General features: G+C 43.6%; 1 protein-coding gene across 1 annotated transcript; it reads right to left on the bottom strand.

The window, feature by feature from the left end:
- Window positions 1–15,009: 15,009 nt before the first annotated feature.
- On the bottom strand, window positions 15,010–16,149 carry LOC122010618 (coiled-coil alpha-helical rod protein 1-like). The gene has a single exon (XM_042567134.1). The coding sequence runs from the start codon at window positions 16,147–16,149 to the stop codon at window positions 15,010–15,012; it is 1,140 nt and encodes a 379-aa protein (XP_042423068.1).
- Between the last annotated feature and the right edge of the window lie 4,220 nt (window positions 16,150–20,369).

The following is a 20,369-nucleotide window of genomic DNA, read 5'->3' as shown; positions in this document are numbered from 1 at the left end:
TCGAACCCCCCTTATAAACAGTGTTCAAGGCGCCTTAAACAAGCTCCAAGGCGCCTTAAACGAGAGTTTTATCCCGATCTGCTCGCTGTGATAACCCTTTGACTGCCGCGACCTGAAGGCGCCTTCAACCTCTTCAAGGCGCCTCCAATCAGTCTAAGGCGCCTTCAACCCATCCAAGGTGCCTTAAGCCTGCTCCTTGCGCCAGCTCAGGATTTTGAACCCGAGGCGCCTCCAAGCCCCATGGAGGCGCCTCGGACACTGTTCATCCGAGGCAAATCTTCGTTATTTTGTACCTGCAAGACATGTTAGTCCCAAACAACATCCTGCAACACAAAGTTAGCACAAAATAACAATATGGATAATAAAGAATGTTTAGGACAGTCTCCGGACTGTCCGGGTCTGACTTCGGATTTCCGACCGGAAACCCTAGGTCGACCCGACGCGTACTGTTCCCTCTACGGGGAACACGTCCTCACCTACTCCACTCAGGAGATTTACCTGTTGCCAGTGCGATCCTCCAGATCGACTGGACTTTTGCTCAACACTCGATACTTCCGGACTTTCTGCTGGACATTCGCTTCCCGGCTAGTCCAGTCTTTCACCTGGTTCGCGACACCAGGACTTTCCACCTAGGGTTACCACCCCCTAGGACTTTTTGCCTGAAGTCATCGACCTGCCAAGACTTTCCGCATAGGGTTACCACCCCCTATGACCTAGGGTTACCACCCCCTAGGGTTTATTCCTTTGCCTAACCGCAGCTAGGACTTTCCTGAAATCCTCAAGTAGACTTGTTAGAATACAAAACACCTTAACTTTGAATTCTTTGCCATTATCAAAACACGAGTTCGATCGTCGGATGCTTCCCGCACCAACAATCTTCCCCTTTTTGATTATGGCAACTCAAATTCAAAGTTAAGTAAACAAACGAATAGATAACCATTTAACACAGGCAAATTTGCTAATTATAGGTGAACACATTAACCAAAGCAAATTTGCTAAACTATATGCTCCCCCTTAACTATTGCTCCCCTTTTATTTAAATTTGAATTTTGCTACTCTCCCCCTTTGTCATATATCAAAAATAATAGACTTTTGAATAACTTAGATACTTAAAATTCATTTCTTATTTATAGTTAAGTGAAAAGATGTATCTTTTTGAGGGATTTTAAAGGCTGGGAGAAATGTAATCTTTGAGGGTAATAAAAAGAACTCTGCAGGTATTTACAATGTTAGATTTCAAAGTTTGCTAGGTTCAGCAAGGATTTGATCATTAAGATTGTAACTTAACTTAGATCTTTAGAAGTATTGAATTTGAAAACTTAGGTTAATAGCAAACTTAAGTTTGAACAATATTTAAAGTTGGTTTAGGTTATTCATTAAAATTCAGTTGGTCCTTAAGTCCAAGCATGAGTTATATTCAATATATTAACTTACTAGGTATCAGAGCCCTAAAGATTAAAACATGCTTAAGCAGAAAACTGTCCTTTTACCAACTGTCTAACCTTTAGCTACTTGCTGACTGCCTATAGGGTAACAGTTTTCACATGGTTAGTCAAGTCAAGTTGATTTGGTCCAGTTAGATTTGACTAGAGCTGGAAGACTCAACTTGATTAATGTATATTGCGTATTTAACGCCCAGACTCATATCGATGCACAGATATAAGCATTCTTGAGTCCAGGCTATACCCTATGCATCTCACGCCGTTCTATGTCTTTTAAACACAATCAAGGTAAACCTAGGTGTTTGTGAGATGCTCTGGCTTAATTCTAGGGGAACATGATTTCTAGGGGAAAGCTTAGGCTAATTCCATAATTTTGAAAAATCTAGGAAATTGGGAATTTTGAAAATTATTTTTCTTATATTTTTGAAGAATGATAATTAAATCCAGAATTTGTGAAACTGACTAAGCATGCAAGTAAGTACATAACCCTTCAAGGAAGTCTAACAAAATGAATAGGTAGTGTAGTGAGAGTGTTCATAGTACAATGCATAAAATAGTCATATCAAATAGCAGGATCATCCACGTGAGGAGCATCAGCTGAAGGTGGTGCATGGGGCTGCTTGCGTGCTGGCTGACCTAGACGTCGTATCTCGTCACGAAGGGACGTAAATCCGGCAGCCATCTCGGATCGAATAGAAAGAACTATCCGTCGTGTCTGGATGGACTCGACCTCGAGTCGAGCAAGTCTGTCCTCGACGGAGAGTGATGTAGAGGTCGAAGGTCCAGCTGAGGTGGATGGTCTGGCAGACGGGGAAGGATCTGAGAAAAGAGCCTCAGCTAAGAAATCAGCCCACTCCTCTCCCTCGCCTGGTATGTCCTCGGCTGCTGGAGCAATCGGGGCAGCTGCTGGCTGTGGTCGTCCTGTCCAGGCTAGAACTCCATCAGCTGTGATATCAGCACCGGCTAGTCTACAATTACGGGATCCTAGCTCGTCATATATAGTAAGAGGAATGACTGTTCCTCTGGTCACATCTATGCCCTCTATGGTCGAAAAGAAGCGAGTCAGAATATGACAATAGGGCATGTGTACTGTCTTGGAGGTGACTGTCCCAGATGCACAAATAATGTTCTGAAACATATGCAAGGCTATATCGATGTCCAATTGATGACACAAGGCATACAGGAAAAATGAGTGTGATGGTCTCATCTTCGGGACATCCCGAGATGAGATCGGCAAAATACATGTTGTCAGGACCCTATACATCACATAGTCCTGAACCCGAAGAGAGACTGACTTGAACTCAGTCAGGCCAGCAGGTCTCTCTTCCCCGAAGAAATACGTGTAGATAGTATCTAACGTAATATGGGAGTAAGGATCGCCAAATGGCAGATCCCTACTGGGGTAGCATAAGAAGGTAGACTCTGAAACCCTAAGTCCTAGGGTGGTGCGTAGCAAGGTGGGAGTCAGCTCTATGTCAACGCCAGCAACTCTGGTGGAGTACCTATTATCATCAACCCTCTCAAGGTTGTGATAAAACTGTGCACATAACTCCTGGTTTACTGTATCAGTGCAGTAAACCAATTGGTCCAGTTGATAGTACTCTATCATTTGGATAGATGGCTGACAAAACTGGGTATAAAAGGTCCTATTTACATATCTAGGTTTGATAGGTTCAAAAATATAATTAGCAAAGGTATCCCTAAGATGTATAGTAGGGAATCTGATATCTGCTGATGGAAGTCTATCTGGATTAGGATCAACGTGTCGGCGTTTCCTATTTTCAACAATTTTGCCAAAAATTGACAGAAATAAGCAGAAAATTTATGTAAGACTTGATCGGGAAGGATTGAGATTATACCTAGGAGGCATTGCCAAGTGTTGAGGGAAGATTAAATGGGTTGAAGGCGCCTTGGTTGCTAGAATCCGCACGCGGAAGATGAGTTTGGCGTCGGCAGAAACACGAACAGAAGGAATCTGTTCGATTTCTAAAGATGGGAATTGAAGGCGCCTTAAGTGTATTTAAGGCGCCTTGAGTAGCTTTAGAAGGCGCCTCGGATCGATCCGAGGCGCCTTAAGGTGATGCGGCGGGAACTTTCCCGCCACTCTTGGAGGCGCCTTTCAGTGTGGGAGGCGCCTCCACGAGGCGCCCTATATTTTAAATAATTTAATAAGGAAAAAAATTTTAAAGTTAATGGAATAATTTTTGAAATTTAGTTTTTAAAATGATTTTTGAAATTTAGTTTTTTTAAATAATTTTTGAAATTTAGTTTTTAAAATAATTTTTGAATTTTTTTTTTTTTGAAATTTCGTTTTTTAAAATAATTTTTGAAATTTAGTTTAAAATAATTTTTGAAATTTAGTTTAAAATAATTTTTGAAATTTATTTTTTAAAATAATTTTTTTTTTTGAAATTTAGTTTTTAAAATAAATTTTTTTTTTGAAATTTAGTTTTTTTTAAATAATTTTTGAAATTTAGTTTTTTAAATAATTTTTGAAATTTAGTTTTTAAAATAATTTTTGAAATTTAGTTTAAAATAATTTTGAAATTTAGTTTTTGAAATAATTTTTGAAATTTAGTTTTTAAAATAATTTTTTTTTGAAATTTAAGATAATTTTGACAGTTAAAAATAATTTTAAAAATAATTGTTAATTAACTCAATTTTAATTTCTTAGTCATCTCACCCGATCTAAATTGTCAATCAGGGAATCCTATAATTGTTGTGAGATGAATTATTGTTAAATTTGAGGGTCTGGTTTAACTTGATGTTAGATTCAGGTTCAGCTTTGGGTTCAACAAGCATTCTTTGGATAAACTTCTGGGCTATGGTGAGTCACAAGGAGCTCATTAAAGTAATCATGCCTTCGAGGTTTTCCAAATAGTCCTACCCATTGAACTTAATACTAATCCTTGGTATAACTAGTTAGGATCCATTTAAGGGTAGCTTCGGTCAGTTCCACTTGGCCAAATGCACCAGGTCGAAGTCATATCTTCTTAGACATGCGATGCCCAAGCTTCCCTAACGTACTATCATCCAAAAACTTTACCAATACTGTGGGTCAAGTTAAACCTAGCCCTTTTTAATTTAACCTTAATTACCCTGCTAGGTAATCTACTCTTGTTTTACACATTTCGAGTAGATTAGGTTTAGTTACCCTATCGGGTAGTTCAGTTGGGGGTGTCGGCTAGTCTGGATCCTCCATCTATCTTTGATTTTGATTTTTAAATTTTGAATTTAATTTCAAATTTTAATTTGATTTTAAATTTTGAATTTTTAATTTGATTTTGAATTTAGAATTTATAATTTAATTTCGAATTTTAATTTGATTTTGAATTTAGAATTTTGAATTTATAATTTAATTTCGAATTTTTAATTTGATTTTGAATTTTGAATTTATAATTCAATTTCGAATTTTAATTTGATTTTGAATTTAGAATTTTGAATTTATAATTTAATTTAGAATTTTGAATTTATAATTTAATTTTGAATTTTTAATTTGATTTTAAATTTTGAATTTTGAATTTATAATTTAATTTGAATTTATAATTTAATTTTAATTTTGAATTTTAAACTTTTAAGATCGTTTTTCTTTTGGCTCCCCCTGGATCATGGCCTCGATATGATCTATCGAGGTAGTGTATTTGATCCTTCGGAACCCAGTATTGGCCAAGTCCAACTTGATTGATCAATTTGGACTTGGGGACCCATGCTTGGACTGATTTACTACTTTGTTTGTTTATTAAGGATAAATAAGATCTATATTTCTTTTTACTTTTATATCCCAGCCCAGTTTTGTTATAGACGGCTCTTTGTGTCCCAAGAATTAGGTCCAAATTCTTGGATCCCAAAGAAAACTGTTCTAAAGTATTTTTTAAATCTTTTACCTGATTTTTCAAACTAGCATTTTCTTCCTCAAGTTTTTGAACTTAAGTTGAATATCCAGTTTGAACTTGATCAGGTAAGGAATTAGTGTTTGTCACTTCTTTAAGGACAGCTACTTCCTTTAGAAGTGATTTAATCCTAAGGTTTGACTTAGCTAGTTTGCGAAGTAAGTAATTAACTAAATTATTAAGCCTTGGAATACTTACAGTGGAGTTTGGCCCTTCTGAAATGGATGCGGATCCGTGGCTTTGCTCGGACTCGGCTTCTGACTCGCTCTCGATGATCTAGTCCCGGGCCATCAGTGCGAGTAGACTTGTTTGATCAAGTTCATCGTCGTCATCCTCTAAAGAAGATTCGTCCCAGGTTGCCTTCAGGGCCTTCTTTCTTCTTTGCTTTTTGGCCTCCTTTTGGTTGGGACAGTTGGCTTTGATATGCCCCTTCTGGTTGCACCCATAACAAGTGACTTCAAACTTTACCTTTGAGTTTGGTTGGGCCTCCTTGGATTGAACTACCTTCTTCAGATCTTTCTTGTTGAAGGCATTCTTCTTCTTGTAGAGCTTCTTCACAAGATTCACGAGTTCACTGGTCAGTTCATCTTCTGAATCTTCTGAGTCGGGTTCGTCTTCTGATTCTGATTCAATTTTTCGCCGTACTCTTGATTCCCGTGTTTGACTCATGCCTGCAACTAAAGCAATACCCTTCTCGGATGGCTGTGCATTAGTTTGTTCATGAAGTTCAAATTCAGAAAATAACTCGTCTAACTTTAAGGAAGATAAATCCTTGGAGACCTTGTAGGCATCTACCATTGATGCTCATAATGTACTCCTTGGAAACGAATTTAACGCATACCTTATGACGTCCCGATTTTCGACTCTCTGTCCAATCGCATGAAGAGAGTTGAGAATGTCCTGGATGCGCGCATAAAGCTGGCTCGCCGTCTCACCTTCCTGCATTCTTAAATTATATAATTTATTAAATAATAAATCCCTTTTACTTACTTTTGTGTCAGTGGTGCCCTCGTGGAGTTCGATCAGCTTTTCCCAGAGTTCTTTTACGGAAGAGAACGGGCCGACTCTGTTGAGCTCTTCTTTGGTAAGACCGCACTGAATGGTGCAGGTAGCTTTGGCGTCGGCTTCCACCTTTTTGATAAAGGTTGGCTCCCAGTTCTCACAGGATGTAGGCTTACCGTCTGTATCAGTTGGTAGTTGTATTCCTGTCTTGACTATCATCCAGGTGTCGAACTGGATCTTCAGATATATCTCCATTCGCCCCTTCCAATATCCGAAGTCTTCTCCGAAAAATAGTGGGGGACGAACAGTGCTATATCCTTCTTGTTGAGTCATTTTAGATCTAATAAAAACAAAAACAAGAAGATCTATTCCAACACTGAGTCTTGGATTAGTAGTGCGGGAGGAAGCAGGAAAAAAATAACGAGCTCAAGTGGTATTTACCAACTTTGAGCAACACTGATTAGAAAAGAATTAGAATTTTAGCTAACTAGCTAATTTCTAATTGACTCTGAAACAAAATACCACGAATAAAAATATTTTGAATGGTGGTTGCACCCATTAAAAATAACCCCGCTCTGATACCAATTGTTGGATCGAGACGCGCTAGAGGGGGGGTGAATAGCGCTCGCAGCTATTTCGTTTTCGTTTATCGGAATCGTAAAACTATCGGAGTTAAAACACGCAGCGGAATAAAGAACGAACACACACAGAGAGACACGAGAGATTTTACTTCGTTCGGAGCCTAAGGCGACTCCTACTCGAAGGCCCGCGATCCTTGATCGCTTTCCGTGGGCAACAACTATAAGCTCGTTAAAAGATTACAATTATGAGTACAATTAAAAGCTATAAGTATTATACCGACAACAAGAAATGCTAAATCTGAAGCTTCGGGTCGTCGGGCACTTGTAGCAACACTTCGGAACGTCTTTTGGAGCAGCACGTTGATGAAAGATCACTTGGTATTTGTTGGTTTGAGTTGCTGGTCGAACCCCCCTTATAAACAGTGTTCAAGGCGCCTTAAACAAGCTCCAAGGCGCCTTAAACGAGAGTTTTATCCCGATCTGCTCGCTGTGATAACCCTTTGACTGCCGCGACCTGAAGGCGCCTTCAACCTCTTCAAGGCGCCTCCAATCAGTCTAAGGCGCCTTCAACCCATCCAAGGTGCCTTAAGCATGCTCCTTGCGCCAGCTCAGGATTTTGAACCCGAGGCGCCTCCAAGCCCCATGGAGGCGCCTCGGACACTGTTCATCTGAGGCAAATCTTCGTTATTTTGTACCTGCAAGACATGTTAGTCCCAAACAACATCCTGCAACACAAAGTTAGCACAAAATAACAATATGGATAATAAAGAATGTTTAGGACAGTCTCCGGACTGTCCGGGTCTGACTTCGGATTTCCGACCGGAAACCCTAGGTCGACCCGACGCGTACTGTTCCCTCTACGGGGAACGCGTCCTCACCTACTCCACTCAGGAGATTTACCTGTTGCCAGTGCGATCCTCTAGATCGACTGGACTTTTGCTCAACACTCGATACTTCCGGACTTTCTGCTGGACATCCGCTTCCCGGCTAGTCCAGTCTTTCACCTGGTTCGCGACACCAGGACTTTCCACCTAGGGTTACCACCCCCTAGGACTTTTTGCCTGAAGTCATCGACCTGCCAAGACTTTCCGCATAGGGTTACCACCCCCTATGACCTAGGGTTACCACCCCCTAGGGTTTATCCCTTTGCCTAACCGCAGCTAGGACTTTCCTGAAATCCTCAAGTAGACTTGTTAGAATACAAAACACCTTAACTTTGAATTCTTTGCCATTATCAAAACACGAGTTCGATCGTCGGATGCTTCCCGCACCAACACTCTTCAGTGGGAAGATGGAGGACGACCTTGACTGTTCAGCGTCCGCTCGGATCGGATTGAGAAGAGGTGGATCGACCGGATTTCACCTGCATAAAAGAAGAATAAATCAGTTAGACCAAAAGGAGCGAGGACAAAGAAAGCGCTTACCCATGCTGCTCGGAAGCTTTGTTCGGATCGGGCTCAATCCAAATATGTATAACACCCACTCGTGAAGTAACTTATTGATACTGAACCTCTGGCCGGCTAATAGATTGGCTGCATGAAGATAATCCGGCTGGCTCTTGTATTTACAGAGGTCCGGCGGGCTCGGCACAGTGGTCTGCCATTGGGTGCGAATGGAGGGCCGTTCGGGAAATCGAAGGTAAAAATAATTTTCCTTCCAATGCTTGTTCGAGGTCGGCATCTTGTCGAAAAAGACAAGACCGATCCGCGATTGGAAGAGAAAAGTACCCCACTCGGACTGTTTGGGATAGTAAAAGTAATGGAAAATTATGGGGACTAAGGGAATGTCGTGCAGCTTGAAAAGGACTACTACGCCACACAACAACATAAAAGAATTGGGGACAAGTTGGCCGAGTGGGATGCGGAAATAATTACAAACCTCAGGGATAAAAGGATGTAGAGGAAAGCACAGACTGGCCACAAATTGGTCGCGAAAGAAGCAAACAGTGTCGGTCGGCGGATTGTGGGGCCGATCGGAAGAGGTGGCCAAAACTAGTCTATGGTCAGGAGGAAGTTCGAATTCATTAAGGAAGCGTTCCGCGTCATCCTCGTCAAACCGGCTTATCATGGTCATATACCATAGGCCAGGAGAGGGATCAGAAGGCTGAGAAGAACTTGCCATCGCCGGAACAGTAATGGAGAAGGTGGAAATTGGGAGGAAATACAAAGGCTTGAAGACGATAAAGGGGGCAGCGACCAGAAGACAAGAACTTGACAAAAAAAACACATGGGAAACAGAGAAGAAAGGCGGAAGAACCTTACAAAGAAGTTGAGGATCGAAGGAAAGAGGCGGGGAATCGTCGGAGAACGGAAAATCGGAGTCGCCGGAACGCTGAAGCACCAAAGAAGGCTGCGGGACACGCGAAAGCAAAGGTGTGGCAGAGGAAGAAGGTGAAGGCTTTATAAGGTCGGGCCCGATCGGCCTCGACCGTCGGATGCAGGTCACAGGAACCAAGGCCCACATCGGGACGTTCATTTCAAACCACCGATGTCCCCTCGGACACATCGTCGAGTCGTACGATGACGCTAGTGGAGGCGCCACGTGGCACCATGCCACAGGGGCGCATTTAATGAGCGCCATTATGACGCGCAGCGCGCGTGCTCGGTCTTAATAAAGAGGATTTGCACGAATTCCGAGAAGATCCGAAGGGCGTCAATGTTGACTGTCGACACGGTAGCAAAGCCAGTGGCAGTAAGAGGCCGAGCGGCCGTGAGGAGAAACATTTCAGAAAGTGGCAGAGCGGTGTCACTCCGGCCGACCAGCAGTCTAGTCAGTCAGACTTAACGCCTCCTTCAACTAGACTTGAGGGGGAGACATGTGATTCGGTGGTAAGGACGGGGGACCCTCGTTGGCGGAAGGTCAACGACACATGAAGGTTAAAGGTCAAGAGATTCAACCATGAGACCCGACCGACCGGACTGAGAGAGCCAACCGATCGGGAATCCCTCGAGCCGAATGAAAGACAACCCGACTAGGGGTCGGGTTTCCGATGCTCAAGGTAAAAAGGTTTCAGGGCCGAGCAGGCTGTCCGTTCGGCCGGGGCACAAGGCAACAAGGACAGGCAGGAGCAATCTCATCCGAGCATACGACCGAGAGTCCTCCTAGTCGGACCGATACCTACAACTGGGACAGAAGTGATATGCCTGCTGAGCGGCCGAACCGCTCGGCCCTGGAACAGACAGGAGGCGCAAGAGAACAAAGGAGACAGGGGATAACATCATCCTCGAGACATCTGCCGCCGACAGGTAGCAGGGTTGGCGGTCGAGCCGTACACAGGATCATACGGTGGAAGCTTCCACCGTCACATCCGGGATATGCTCGGACGATTGCGGAATGGCGTCAGGGGTACTTTTCTGACACTGGCTCGTTAAGGTATGTTTGGGGAAGTGTGCACGCATCGAGAAGCGTGCCCGCGCCTCCCCGGGGTCCTATATAAGGACCCCCAGACGTCGACGAAGGTATGCGCAATCCTCACTGTAGCCACAGTTACGCTGCCTCTCTCATTTCTCGTTGCCTGACTTGACCGTCGGAGGGCCATCGTCGGGAAACCCCTCCCGACTCAGCTTCTTTGCAGGTCCATCGGATATATTCATCGTCGGCCAAAGACAGCGGAGCGTGCCACGTCCCCAGCGTCCATCGACTCAGCGCTCGGACAGGATCATACATCATATGCATATCACCCAACATCACCTCTTTTCACATTAAACTTGGAGTAAGTCCAACAAATTAATGCTTTAAGTTAAAGTTAATCCATTAATTATAAAATCGTATCTCAATGATCTGAACATGTCTAATTTCAAGTTAGGCTTGGAGTGAGTCCAATAATCCAAACTTGAAATTAAACTCTAATTCTTATCATATTAATGAAATGTATAAATTTTAATATTTTTATAAGGGTTTTAATTATCTAGGTCTCTTCAATCACATATAAAGAAGGCATGCAAAAATTTATAAACTATTTACATGGTATAACATTGCATAATCATGGCATCAATAATGAAATCTAACATGTCATAGATTATGACATAATTCATGACATAGTTATAATAAATTAATTTAGGAAATAAATATATTAAATAATTTGATTTCATAAATAATAATTCCTTAATTAGATTAGGAAATAATTTTTAAATATAATTCCATATTTTATTAAAAAAAAATCCAAATAATGAAGTTCCTTATTAAATTAGGAAATAATTGGTTTTTTCCTAACAAATTAGGAAATATATTGTAAGATTAAAATTTCCTAACAAATTAGGAAACAATTTATAATATTAAAATTTTCTAACAAATTAAGAAACATATCCAAAATTAGAATTCCTAACAAATTAGGAAACATATCCACAATTTAAAATCTTTTATATCATATTAGGAAACAAATTTCTTATATGAAATTTCCTAAATTTTCCAAATTTAACTTTACAACAACCTATAGCATGCTAAACAAAGATTTACAATTTATGTTGAAACACGGGTGGCTCTGATCCACTATTGGGTATTTCTATGCGCATTTTAAAAATTTGTTTCAAAACACGGGTGGTACTGTTAGTACAATCGTCATCGGGTCAAGATTGATTAGTTTGACTAAGCTCGAGTTGACTTGAGCTTGAGTTTTAATGTTTGACAATATGCGAGAGAGAAGTCAAGTAGGTCAAGGGAGGATCAGATACTTGTCTAGGAAAGTCCTAATTTGAGGTTAGACAATAAAAAGTCCTAATTGGAGATGGAGTAAAGTGATGTTGAATTTCCATCCACCAAGAGACAATCTAAAGAAAAAAAGAGCAAGTAATGTAAGGGTCCTCATTGTAAACCCTAAAAGTCGTTCTTGATTGTATTTGGTGCTTACGTTCTTGTTTTCTTATTGTATTCTTGTGCTTGAGCTTGTATGAGACTTTTTTGCCTCCAGGAAAGAGGTTTTCATAGTGCATATGTGTGAGTGAGGAGTGAACTCTTAGATTAATCACCTCAAGGAGGTGAATACCAATTAAAACTAAAGTGTTAGTATTACTATTTTCTACTACAAATCAAGTTCAAAGAAGTGATCAAAGCGATTCACTACCCTCCTCCCTTGCCCTCTAGCTGTCTACATATCCTAATAAGCACAAGACAAAAAGTCTAAGTAAGTCATGGTTGACTGGACACTTGGTGATCATAAATCCAATAGGTAGTTGGTAAGAGGAAAGACTAAGTGGTTTGCAATTGACCAGACACTTGCCAGTAGGAAGTCCAACAAGGAGTTGGCATGAGACGTAATGTCTTGGCAAGTCAAGGTTGACCGAATGCTAAGCAATAAGGAAGTCTTGATAGGTCAAGGTTGACAAGATACTAGGTAACGAAGAAGTCTTGTTAAGTCAAGGTTAATCGAGTACTAGAGAATTGGAAGTCTCAACGTATTAAGATTGACCAAATATCAAACAAAAGAAGTCCTGGTAGTTTGAGTTCAATTAGATACCAAACAAAATGAGAATTCGACTTTGATAAGACTGAAATAAGAGTTTTAATTAATTAATAGGGTGTATCAATTGACTAATGGATGCAAAATTCCTAAAACTTCAAAAAAATATAGTTATTATAGTACTGTTGTAATGTTGCTACAATGCTGCTACATTAACCGTGAATAATATTTTGTTATAGTTACTATTGGTGCAGGGAGCACCAGACGATCTAACCTATGTTTTGATAATCGTAATGCTTCAAAAGTTAAGATGTCTTGTGATCTAACAAGTGTCACTGAGCTTGTAAGAAAATCCTAAGTGTTCTTAGGCAAAAGCCCTAGTGGATTCTAGGTAGGTACAAAATCCTAGGGGAAGGTAACCCTAGGTCATAGGGAGAGGTAACCCTAGGCTATGGAAAGTCCTAGCTGTAGTTAGGCAACGAAGTCCTGGTCTGAGGGACTAGGCGAAGTCTTGGCGGGTAGAGGACTTTGGGCGAAATTCTAGAGTCGAGAACTCTAGGTGAAAATCCTGGGGGTCACGGACACCAGGTGGAAGTCTAGACGGGCCATGGAGCGGGCATTCAGCATGAAGTCCTGGAGTCTTGGACACTACGCAAAGGTCCAGATGGTCTGGAGCACCGGTCTGGCAAAAGGTAAACTCTCCTTAGAGGAGTAGGTGAGGACACGTTCCCCGTTGAGGGAACAGTAAGCGTCGATTTGACCTAGAGTTTTTGAAAAATCTGAAAGTCAGAACCGAACAATTTAAAGATTGTCAAAATATCTTTTTGCCTATTATTCTAACTTTATTTTGCAGATAACTAACATTTTACAAGTTGAAGTTTGCGACCTTGATCGGTCAACCGAACCTCCGAATCGGTCGATCGAACCCCAGAGATCAGATTAACTCACAGCGGGGTTTCGACCAAGGGGGATCTGTCGACCGATCAAAGTCGAGTCAAACCTGATCTCGAGATCAGTGAATTCAAATCAGGCTTAACTTGACTATAAAAGGAGGTCTCGACCCAACACTGCAAAACAACGAATTCCAACCATCTTCAGCTTCTGCGCACTGCTCTAAAAGATCTCTACGACGCCAAAACTCTACTCCGACGACAACCACGCAAAAGCTCCAACTTTCCAAGTCGACGGTATTTTTTTAAGTTACTTATATTCAAATTGTAATCATTCTTTTAATTTTCTAAATCTATAGTGGTTATCCAATGAAAGCGATCAACGGTCACAGGCCTTGGAGTAGGAGTCGTCAAAGCTCTGAATCAAGTAAAAGAAACGTATTAGCATTGTTTTACTTTTCTTTCTTTATTCCATTGTGTTTATCTCCGATTGTTTTTAAAAACGTACGAAATAGCCACGAGCGCTATTCACTCCCCCCCCCCTCACCCACCCTCTCTAGCGCATCTCAATCCTACAGTTACAGCAACAGTCAATTAATAGACATTGTAGCAGCATACAAAAACTTCAAAATCTACTTCGATTCAACTGATGGCATCCATCGACTAATGTTTATATTAGTCGACTAATATCGATCGGGGACCAAAGAAAAGCAAGTTGAAGTAGATCTATTCGACTGCAGGATTCGATTGTTAATAGTCGACTGTAACATTTATTAGTTGATTGTTGGTGGTTAAATAAGTCAAGAAAGAGTTGTTCTATAGGTTTAAATGGTTGGATTCGACAAGGTTGTCGACTGATGGGTAAGATCAGTTGATTGTCAAACAAAACTCAACCCCGACTTGAAGGTCATAAAAGAAAGGTTTTGAGGAGATTTTCATAGCCAATTCTTAAGGATTTGGAGATAAAGTGTTGTTGTATTTCTCACCATTAAGAGACAATTCAAAGCTATAAAAGAGCAAGTAAAATAAGGTTTTTATTGTAAAATCATTCACTTTCATTTATATTTGCATTTTTAGTTCTTATTAGATTATTGTGAAAACAAGTTGTAAGAGACTTTATAGCCTCCATAAGGTATCCGACAGAGAAAATTTAGTGACAGTAGATCGCTAAGACTAAGCTTGGATCAATCATCCTAAGAATGAATACTAAGTAAAACTAAGACATTATACATGTGGCGTCAAGTTTGATTCCAATATTCCGCTGCTCATTTAAACAATGAGCCCGTAATCAAGACAAAGTGATCGAAGTTATTCACCCCCATCCCTTAGCTCACACGAATCCTAACATAAACAAGCTTAACTAAAAGTTTGATAACATTTAAAGGAATTAAATTCAAATCAAGATTAAACCAAACTTAAGCTGGTAAAAAAATCAAATTAAGTTTGAACAATTTATTTCAACGGCTTAGTTAATTTAATTTCGGTCTGTCTTAATTTAATTATCTTATTAAATAAGTTTCAAAATCATAAAATTGAATTGATTTGGATTGACTCTGCTATTTTAATTTTAACCTAATTTCTTTTTTAAAAAAAAACTCCCCGTTTCATTGTCGTCACTGCTGCTGTTGATCTATTTGCTGTCAATTATATATTTCAATAAATAATTTCTTACTTAACGGAGTATTAAAGAAAAATTAAGATATTTTTAGCGGTATTTCAAAGATAATTAATGAACTTGTGCATTAAATTAAACAATTATTCAATTAAAGAATCAATTAATTCGCTCAATTTAATTTAATTTAATTTAATTTAATTGTGGCTTCTCCGTAGCAAATCGCCGAACCGCCTGAGGATCTGCCTCTTCTTTTTCCGCTGCGCAAACGAGTCCCATCCGCCTACCGCCACCGCCTTCACCTCATCCTGCTCCTCCTCCGATGGGATCCTCTGTTTTGGCGAGTGCTCCGCCGAGTCAAATATGGACCCCTCAAACCCGTACATGTCTCCGCCCGCCGACCGCCGCCGCCAGTTTTCCGACCGGTACTTCGCCGTCCGCTTCGCCTTCGACGGCTCAAGATCGATCACGTCCGGTGAAACCAGCAGGCTCTGTAGCTCCCTGACGCTCTCCAGCGCAGCCAACTCGCCTTCCTTGGCGCACTCCAACTCCTGCTTAGTCACCCGGAGAGCGTCCTGAAGCTGCGCATTCTCCCGCCGGGCGATCTCCAGCGCCTCCTTCACCACCGAAGCCTCATTGATGGCCTGCTTCACGATGTCCCGGAGCTTTGCCGATTCCTCCCGCGCCACCCGGTGCTTCTGCGCCGTCCGCGCGCGGTCCATCCGCGCATCGGCCAGATCGTCCTCGCACGTCCGGACGCACTCCAAGAACCCAGCCTCCTTCGCCTGCCACGTCACCAATGACTCCGCCGCCGCCGCCTTCGCGCCGCGTAGCCCCGCGCGGAGCCGCTCGATCTCGCCGCGCGCGGCCTCGAGCTCCACCTTAAAGCGGCTGGACTCGGTGGCAACCTCCTTGAGGGCGAGCGCGAGGCCGTCCATGGCGCGCTTGCTCTTCTCCTCTGCCGCGAGCGCTAGGCGGAGTTCGTTCCGCAGCGCGGCAACCTCGTCGCCCTGGTGGCCGAGGGACGTCGTCGCCTGGAGCGATCTCAATTCGAGCTTGGTTTCCTCGAGCAAGATCTTGGTCTGCTCCAGCTGCTTCGTTTGAAAGGTCAAGGATTCGAGCATACGGCGCTCCGATTCCTTGGCCTTGTCGAGCTCGGATCCAAGCTCCAGCTCGATGCTGGCTTTGGATTGGACTTGGCATTCCCGATCCTCTAACACTTTCCACTGCACCTCTTCGAGTTCTTCCACGGATCGGCATCGCTCCTGGGCGGTCTTGTGGAGCTGCTGCCATCGGAGCACCACCACCTCGGCCTCGGCCTCTCCTTCTTTTGCCATTTCCTAATTTACAGCTGTACGGCGAATTAGGATTAATTAATTTTGTCCGAAACAGAGCCAACGATCATGGCATGGAGGAATCGGCAGGCAGGGAATAGAGTTGCTTTGAAATTAAAGAGGGCGAGGTTAAAGGCGCGCCGCCCGCTTGGCCGTGTAGCCAGATTCCGCGGGGCGACATCGTACCGTCGGAGATCAAGACGGTACGGAATGCTGGTGGGAACGATAATTTTTTCGAACTCATAATATATACTTTATTTATTTATTTATTTTCATGATTTTAGTATAAATATTGATCCGGCGGTACGAAAGGATCCCCGTCCTACAGAAAGTCCTGAGCCACATAAGAGGTCAAAGTCAACGGTCAACGCTGCGAGTATCCAGCTGAGCGGACGTGTGTGTCTGATTCTACATTACAGCTCGGCCTGATGTCGAGCTTCCGCCGCTCAGAAGACTCAAGCATGGCTCTAGCAGGGAGAAACAAGGGCCGAGCGGCCCTCCGCTCGGCTCGACAGATATGATTTCTTCGCTCGGCAAGATGGAGGCGGGACAATAGGATGATTGGCCAAGCGGACATCCCACTCGGCCCGGCCATGGGGTCGCCCGAAAGGCACTAGCCGAGCAGTTCCTTCGCTTGGCCCGGTAAAGGACAAAAGAAGCAGCTGTGATATCTTCTTAGGGAACAGTGTCGCCGATAGGCGGCATGGTCAGACAGAAAATCGTACGGTGGGAAGCTTCCACTGTCACGTCAGTGATATGCTCGTGCTATTAACGTATGGCGTCAGACACACTTTTTTGACACGCTCATTCCAGGTATGTTTTGAGGAGCATACACACCTCGAGGAGTGTGCACGCGCCTCTGGAGAGCCCTATATAAGGACCCCCAAACTTCGACGGAGGTATGCTCACTTCTTTACTATAGCTACAGTTTTCGCTTCCTCTTTGCTCTACTTCTTTCCGCCGAAGATCTTACTTGAGCATCGGAGGGTCATCGTCGAGAAACCCCCCCCCCCCCCCCCCCGGCTCAGCATTGTGCTTGCAGATCTACGACAATGGGAGATCTACACCTTCGAAGTCTTCGACCAGTCAACAGGAGCACCATATCCCCAGCGTCCATCGATTCAGCTCAGGACAAGATCAAATTTTGTGCCATCTGTGTGAACGCACCTGAATCCGAGCTAAGGAGATAGAAGAAGCTGGAGGTCAACACACTGTGACGCTCTCTCAGGAAGAACTCGACGCGCTCATCCAGGCGAGAGCAACCAAGATGGTAGAACAACAACAAAAGGCGTTAGCCGATCGGCTAGCGCAACAAGAAACATCGCCGTCTGGAGGCCGAGCGGCGCAAGAGGGCCGACCAAAGCAGCTCTCTATTTGGGGTCAAAACAAGGGACCGACCGGCACTCAAGCAAAAGCGTCGCCCGCCCCGATACCATTCCATCGTGCTCTGTTCCAGACACCGTCCGAGATTGCACAAGCCAATCGAGACCGGTCTTCATCAGATAAAGCTCCCGGTCAGGACGCAAGAAAAGGCAAAGCGCCTTAAGCTGACTCATCCCTTGAGCGGATCAACCACCAATTCTCCGAGACAATTCTGCAAGATCCTTTGCCAAGGCATTATGCTCCCTTGTCAATCGGAGAGTATAATGGAACAACCGACCCGGATGATCATCTAGGTAAGTTTGACAATGCCGCAACTCTTCATCAATACACAGATGGAGTCAAGTGCCGAGTCTTCCTTACTATATTATTCGGCTCGGCACAACGTTGGTTTCGGAGATTGTCGAACGGCTCCATTCAGAGCTTCAAGAACTTTCGAACGACCTTCCTCTACCACTTCGCAAGCAGCAGGCGCTATCAGAAGACTAGCATCAATATGTTCTCTATGAAGCAAGGGTCGAGAGAGGCTCTGCGGGCATACATTCAACGCTTCAACCACGCAGCCATGGGCATCCCCTCAGTCTCGTCTGAAACCATGATGCATGCCTTCACCCAAGGTCTCGTCGACGGGGACTTCTTCCGATCGCTCGTCAGGAAGCCGCCTCGCAACTACGACCATATGATGAAGAAAGCCAACGAGTATATCAATGTAGAGGAAGCTCATGCAGCCAGAAGGAAGGAGGCGTCGTTCGAACCATCGGCGCCAACCGAGCGGCAGTCGTCGTCCAGCCATCAGCCGCTGAGAGGACCACAGGCCGAGGGAGTGTGGCCACACCAGAAAGTAAGACCACATGTCGTCCAGCATGTTGTCGCAGAACGGCCGAGACCCAAGGGGAAGGTATGGACCCCTTTATTCTGCTCGTTCCACCAGTCTGCAACGCACAACACCCACAACTGCCGAGGATTCAACCCGGTCGCCCAACCAGTGCCTAGGAATTATCGTCGTCGGTCCCCCTCTCCTGACCGACGACACGAGTATCATCATGCCGATCATCGAGAGGAGACAAGGCGATCCCCGAGGCGGCCTCACCGGACCACAGAGCCAGCGAGAGCCGGACGTGAGCAAAACAGGTCGTCTGCTTGGGAAGAAGAGAATAGGAGTAATGCCGCTCGAGGGGAGATCAACATCATAGCTGGCGGGCCGACTGGCGAGGATTCTAACCGAGCCAGGAAGTCACAAGCTCGGCGGTTGGAAATCCATGCGGTAGGTTACAGCCGGGAGCATGCCAGCGGACCCGAGATCAGCTTCGGCCCCCGTGATCTCGAAGGAGTTGAAGTGTCGCACGACGACGCACTCAATATTCTAGCGGTAATCGCCAATTACACTATTCACCGTGTATTCTTTGACACAGGCAGCTTGGTCAACATCATTTTCAAGAAGGCATTCGACCAGCTCCAAATTGACCAAGGCAAACTGCTGCCAATGACAACCCCTCTATACGGGTTTACCGACAATGAAGTCTTGTCAATCGGCCAGGTCAAGATAGCCATCTCGCTCGGGGAGGAACCACTCCGGAGGACAAGGGCCACCAACTTCATCGTAGTAGATGCCCCCTCAACCTACAATGTCATTTTGGGGCAACCAGCTCTCAATGAATTCCGAGCGGTTGTCTCAACTTTCTGCAAGAAAATTAAGTTCCCGGTAGAAGATCGAGTCAGCGAAGTAAAGGGCGATCAGCTGGCCACGCGAAGATCCTATGTCGAGATGGTCAAGACCGAGGCAAAGTCCACTCGGAAAGCACCCCGGATGGAGGTAAGCACCATAACCGAGAAACCTCCTACTTTGATTTATGAAGAAAAAGAAGAGGTGCAGATACATCCGGGCCGAGCGGAGGCAACAACCTTCATAGCATCTAACCTAGAAGTCGGGCAGAAGGTCAAGCTGTGTTGGGTTCTTCGAGCCGCGAAAATGGCTTTTTCGCGTCGCGGAAACCCCGAAGGACCCAAAGCCGTAGATCCGTGCAAAGATTCGTATAAAAATTCGAAAAACTATTTCTTGTACGAGTTCAAAAACTGATCTACTACTTAGATCTATGAGGAAAAAGTGTTTACCCTTGATGCGATGCCCTTCGCGTTCCCGCTCGTCCAAATGATGCCGGATCTCAAGACCGTCAAGCGCCGGTCCTCTAGAAGTATCCACACGGACACACTAGATGGAGATGACCAAAAAACCAAGGTGTGCTAGCACCTATGTGGTTCGGCCAAGGGAGGAGAGGGAGAGGGAGAGGGAGAGCTTGAGAGGGAGAAGGAGGAAGATGCACACAAGTGAATGAAAAATGAATTTTTTTTCACCCAAAAATCAAGTGGCCGGCCACATTTCAAAATTCACATTAATTGCATTAATTGCAATTAATATGAAACCATAAAATCACATTAATTGCATTAATTGTAATTAATATGAAACCATTAAGAGAGTGGCTTTGTTACTTCCATGAGGTGGCACCCATGATGATGTGGAACATCATTATTGGTCCACCTAATGCCAACTCACCAATGAGGTGGCAAAAAGGTCAAGTCAAAATTGACCTTTGGTCTTCCTTCTCAAGTCAAGTCAAACTTGACTCAATCTCTACCATGGTGGATCTAATCCAACCATTTGATTCGAGCCAACTTAATATAATGAATCTAATTCATTAAATTAAATTGATTCAATGAGTCAAAATCTAAATTAGACTCATTTAACACATGAATCAACTTGAGTCGAACTCAAGTTAGCCCAATTAGGATTACTCTTAATCCAATTTGATTCATCAAATGAATCTAATCCTCTTGGTTCATCATAT

Source organism: Zingiber officinale, chromosome 8A, assembly GCF_018446385.1.
Source record: "Zingiber officinale cultivar Zhangliang chromosome 8A, Zo_v1.1, whole genome shotgun sequence".
NCBI classification, from domain to species: domain Eukaryota; kingdom Viridiplantae; phylum Streptophyta; class Magnoliopsida; order Zingiberales; family Zingiberaceae; genus Zingiber; species Zingiber officinale.
Note: the sequence above shows the minus strand (reverse complement) of the source record. Positions and strands in the feature narration are given on the sequence as shown.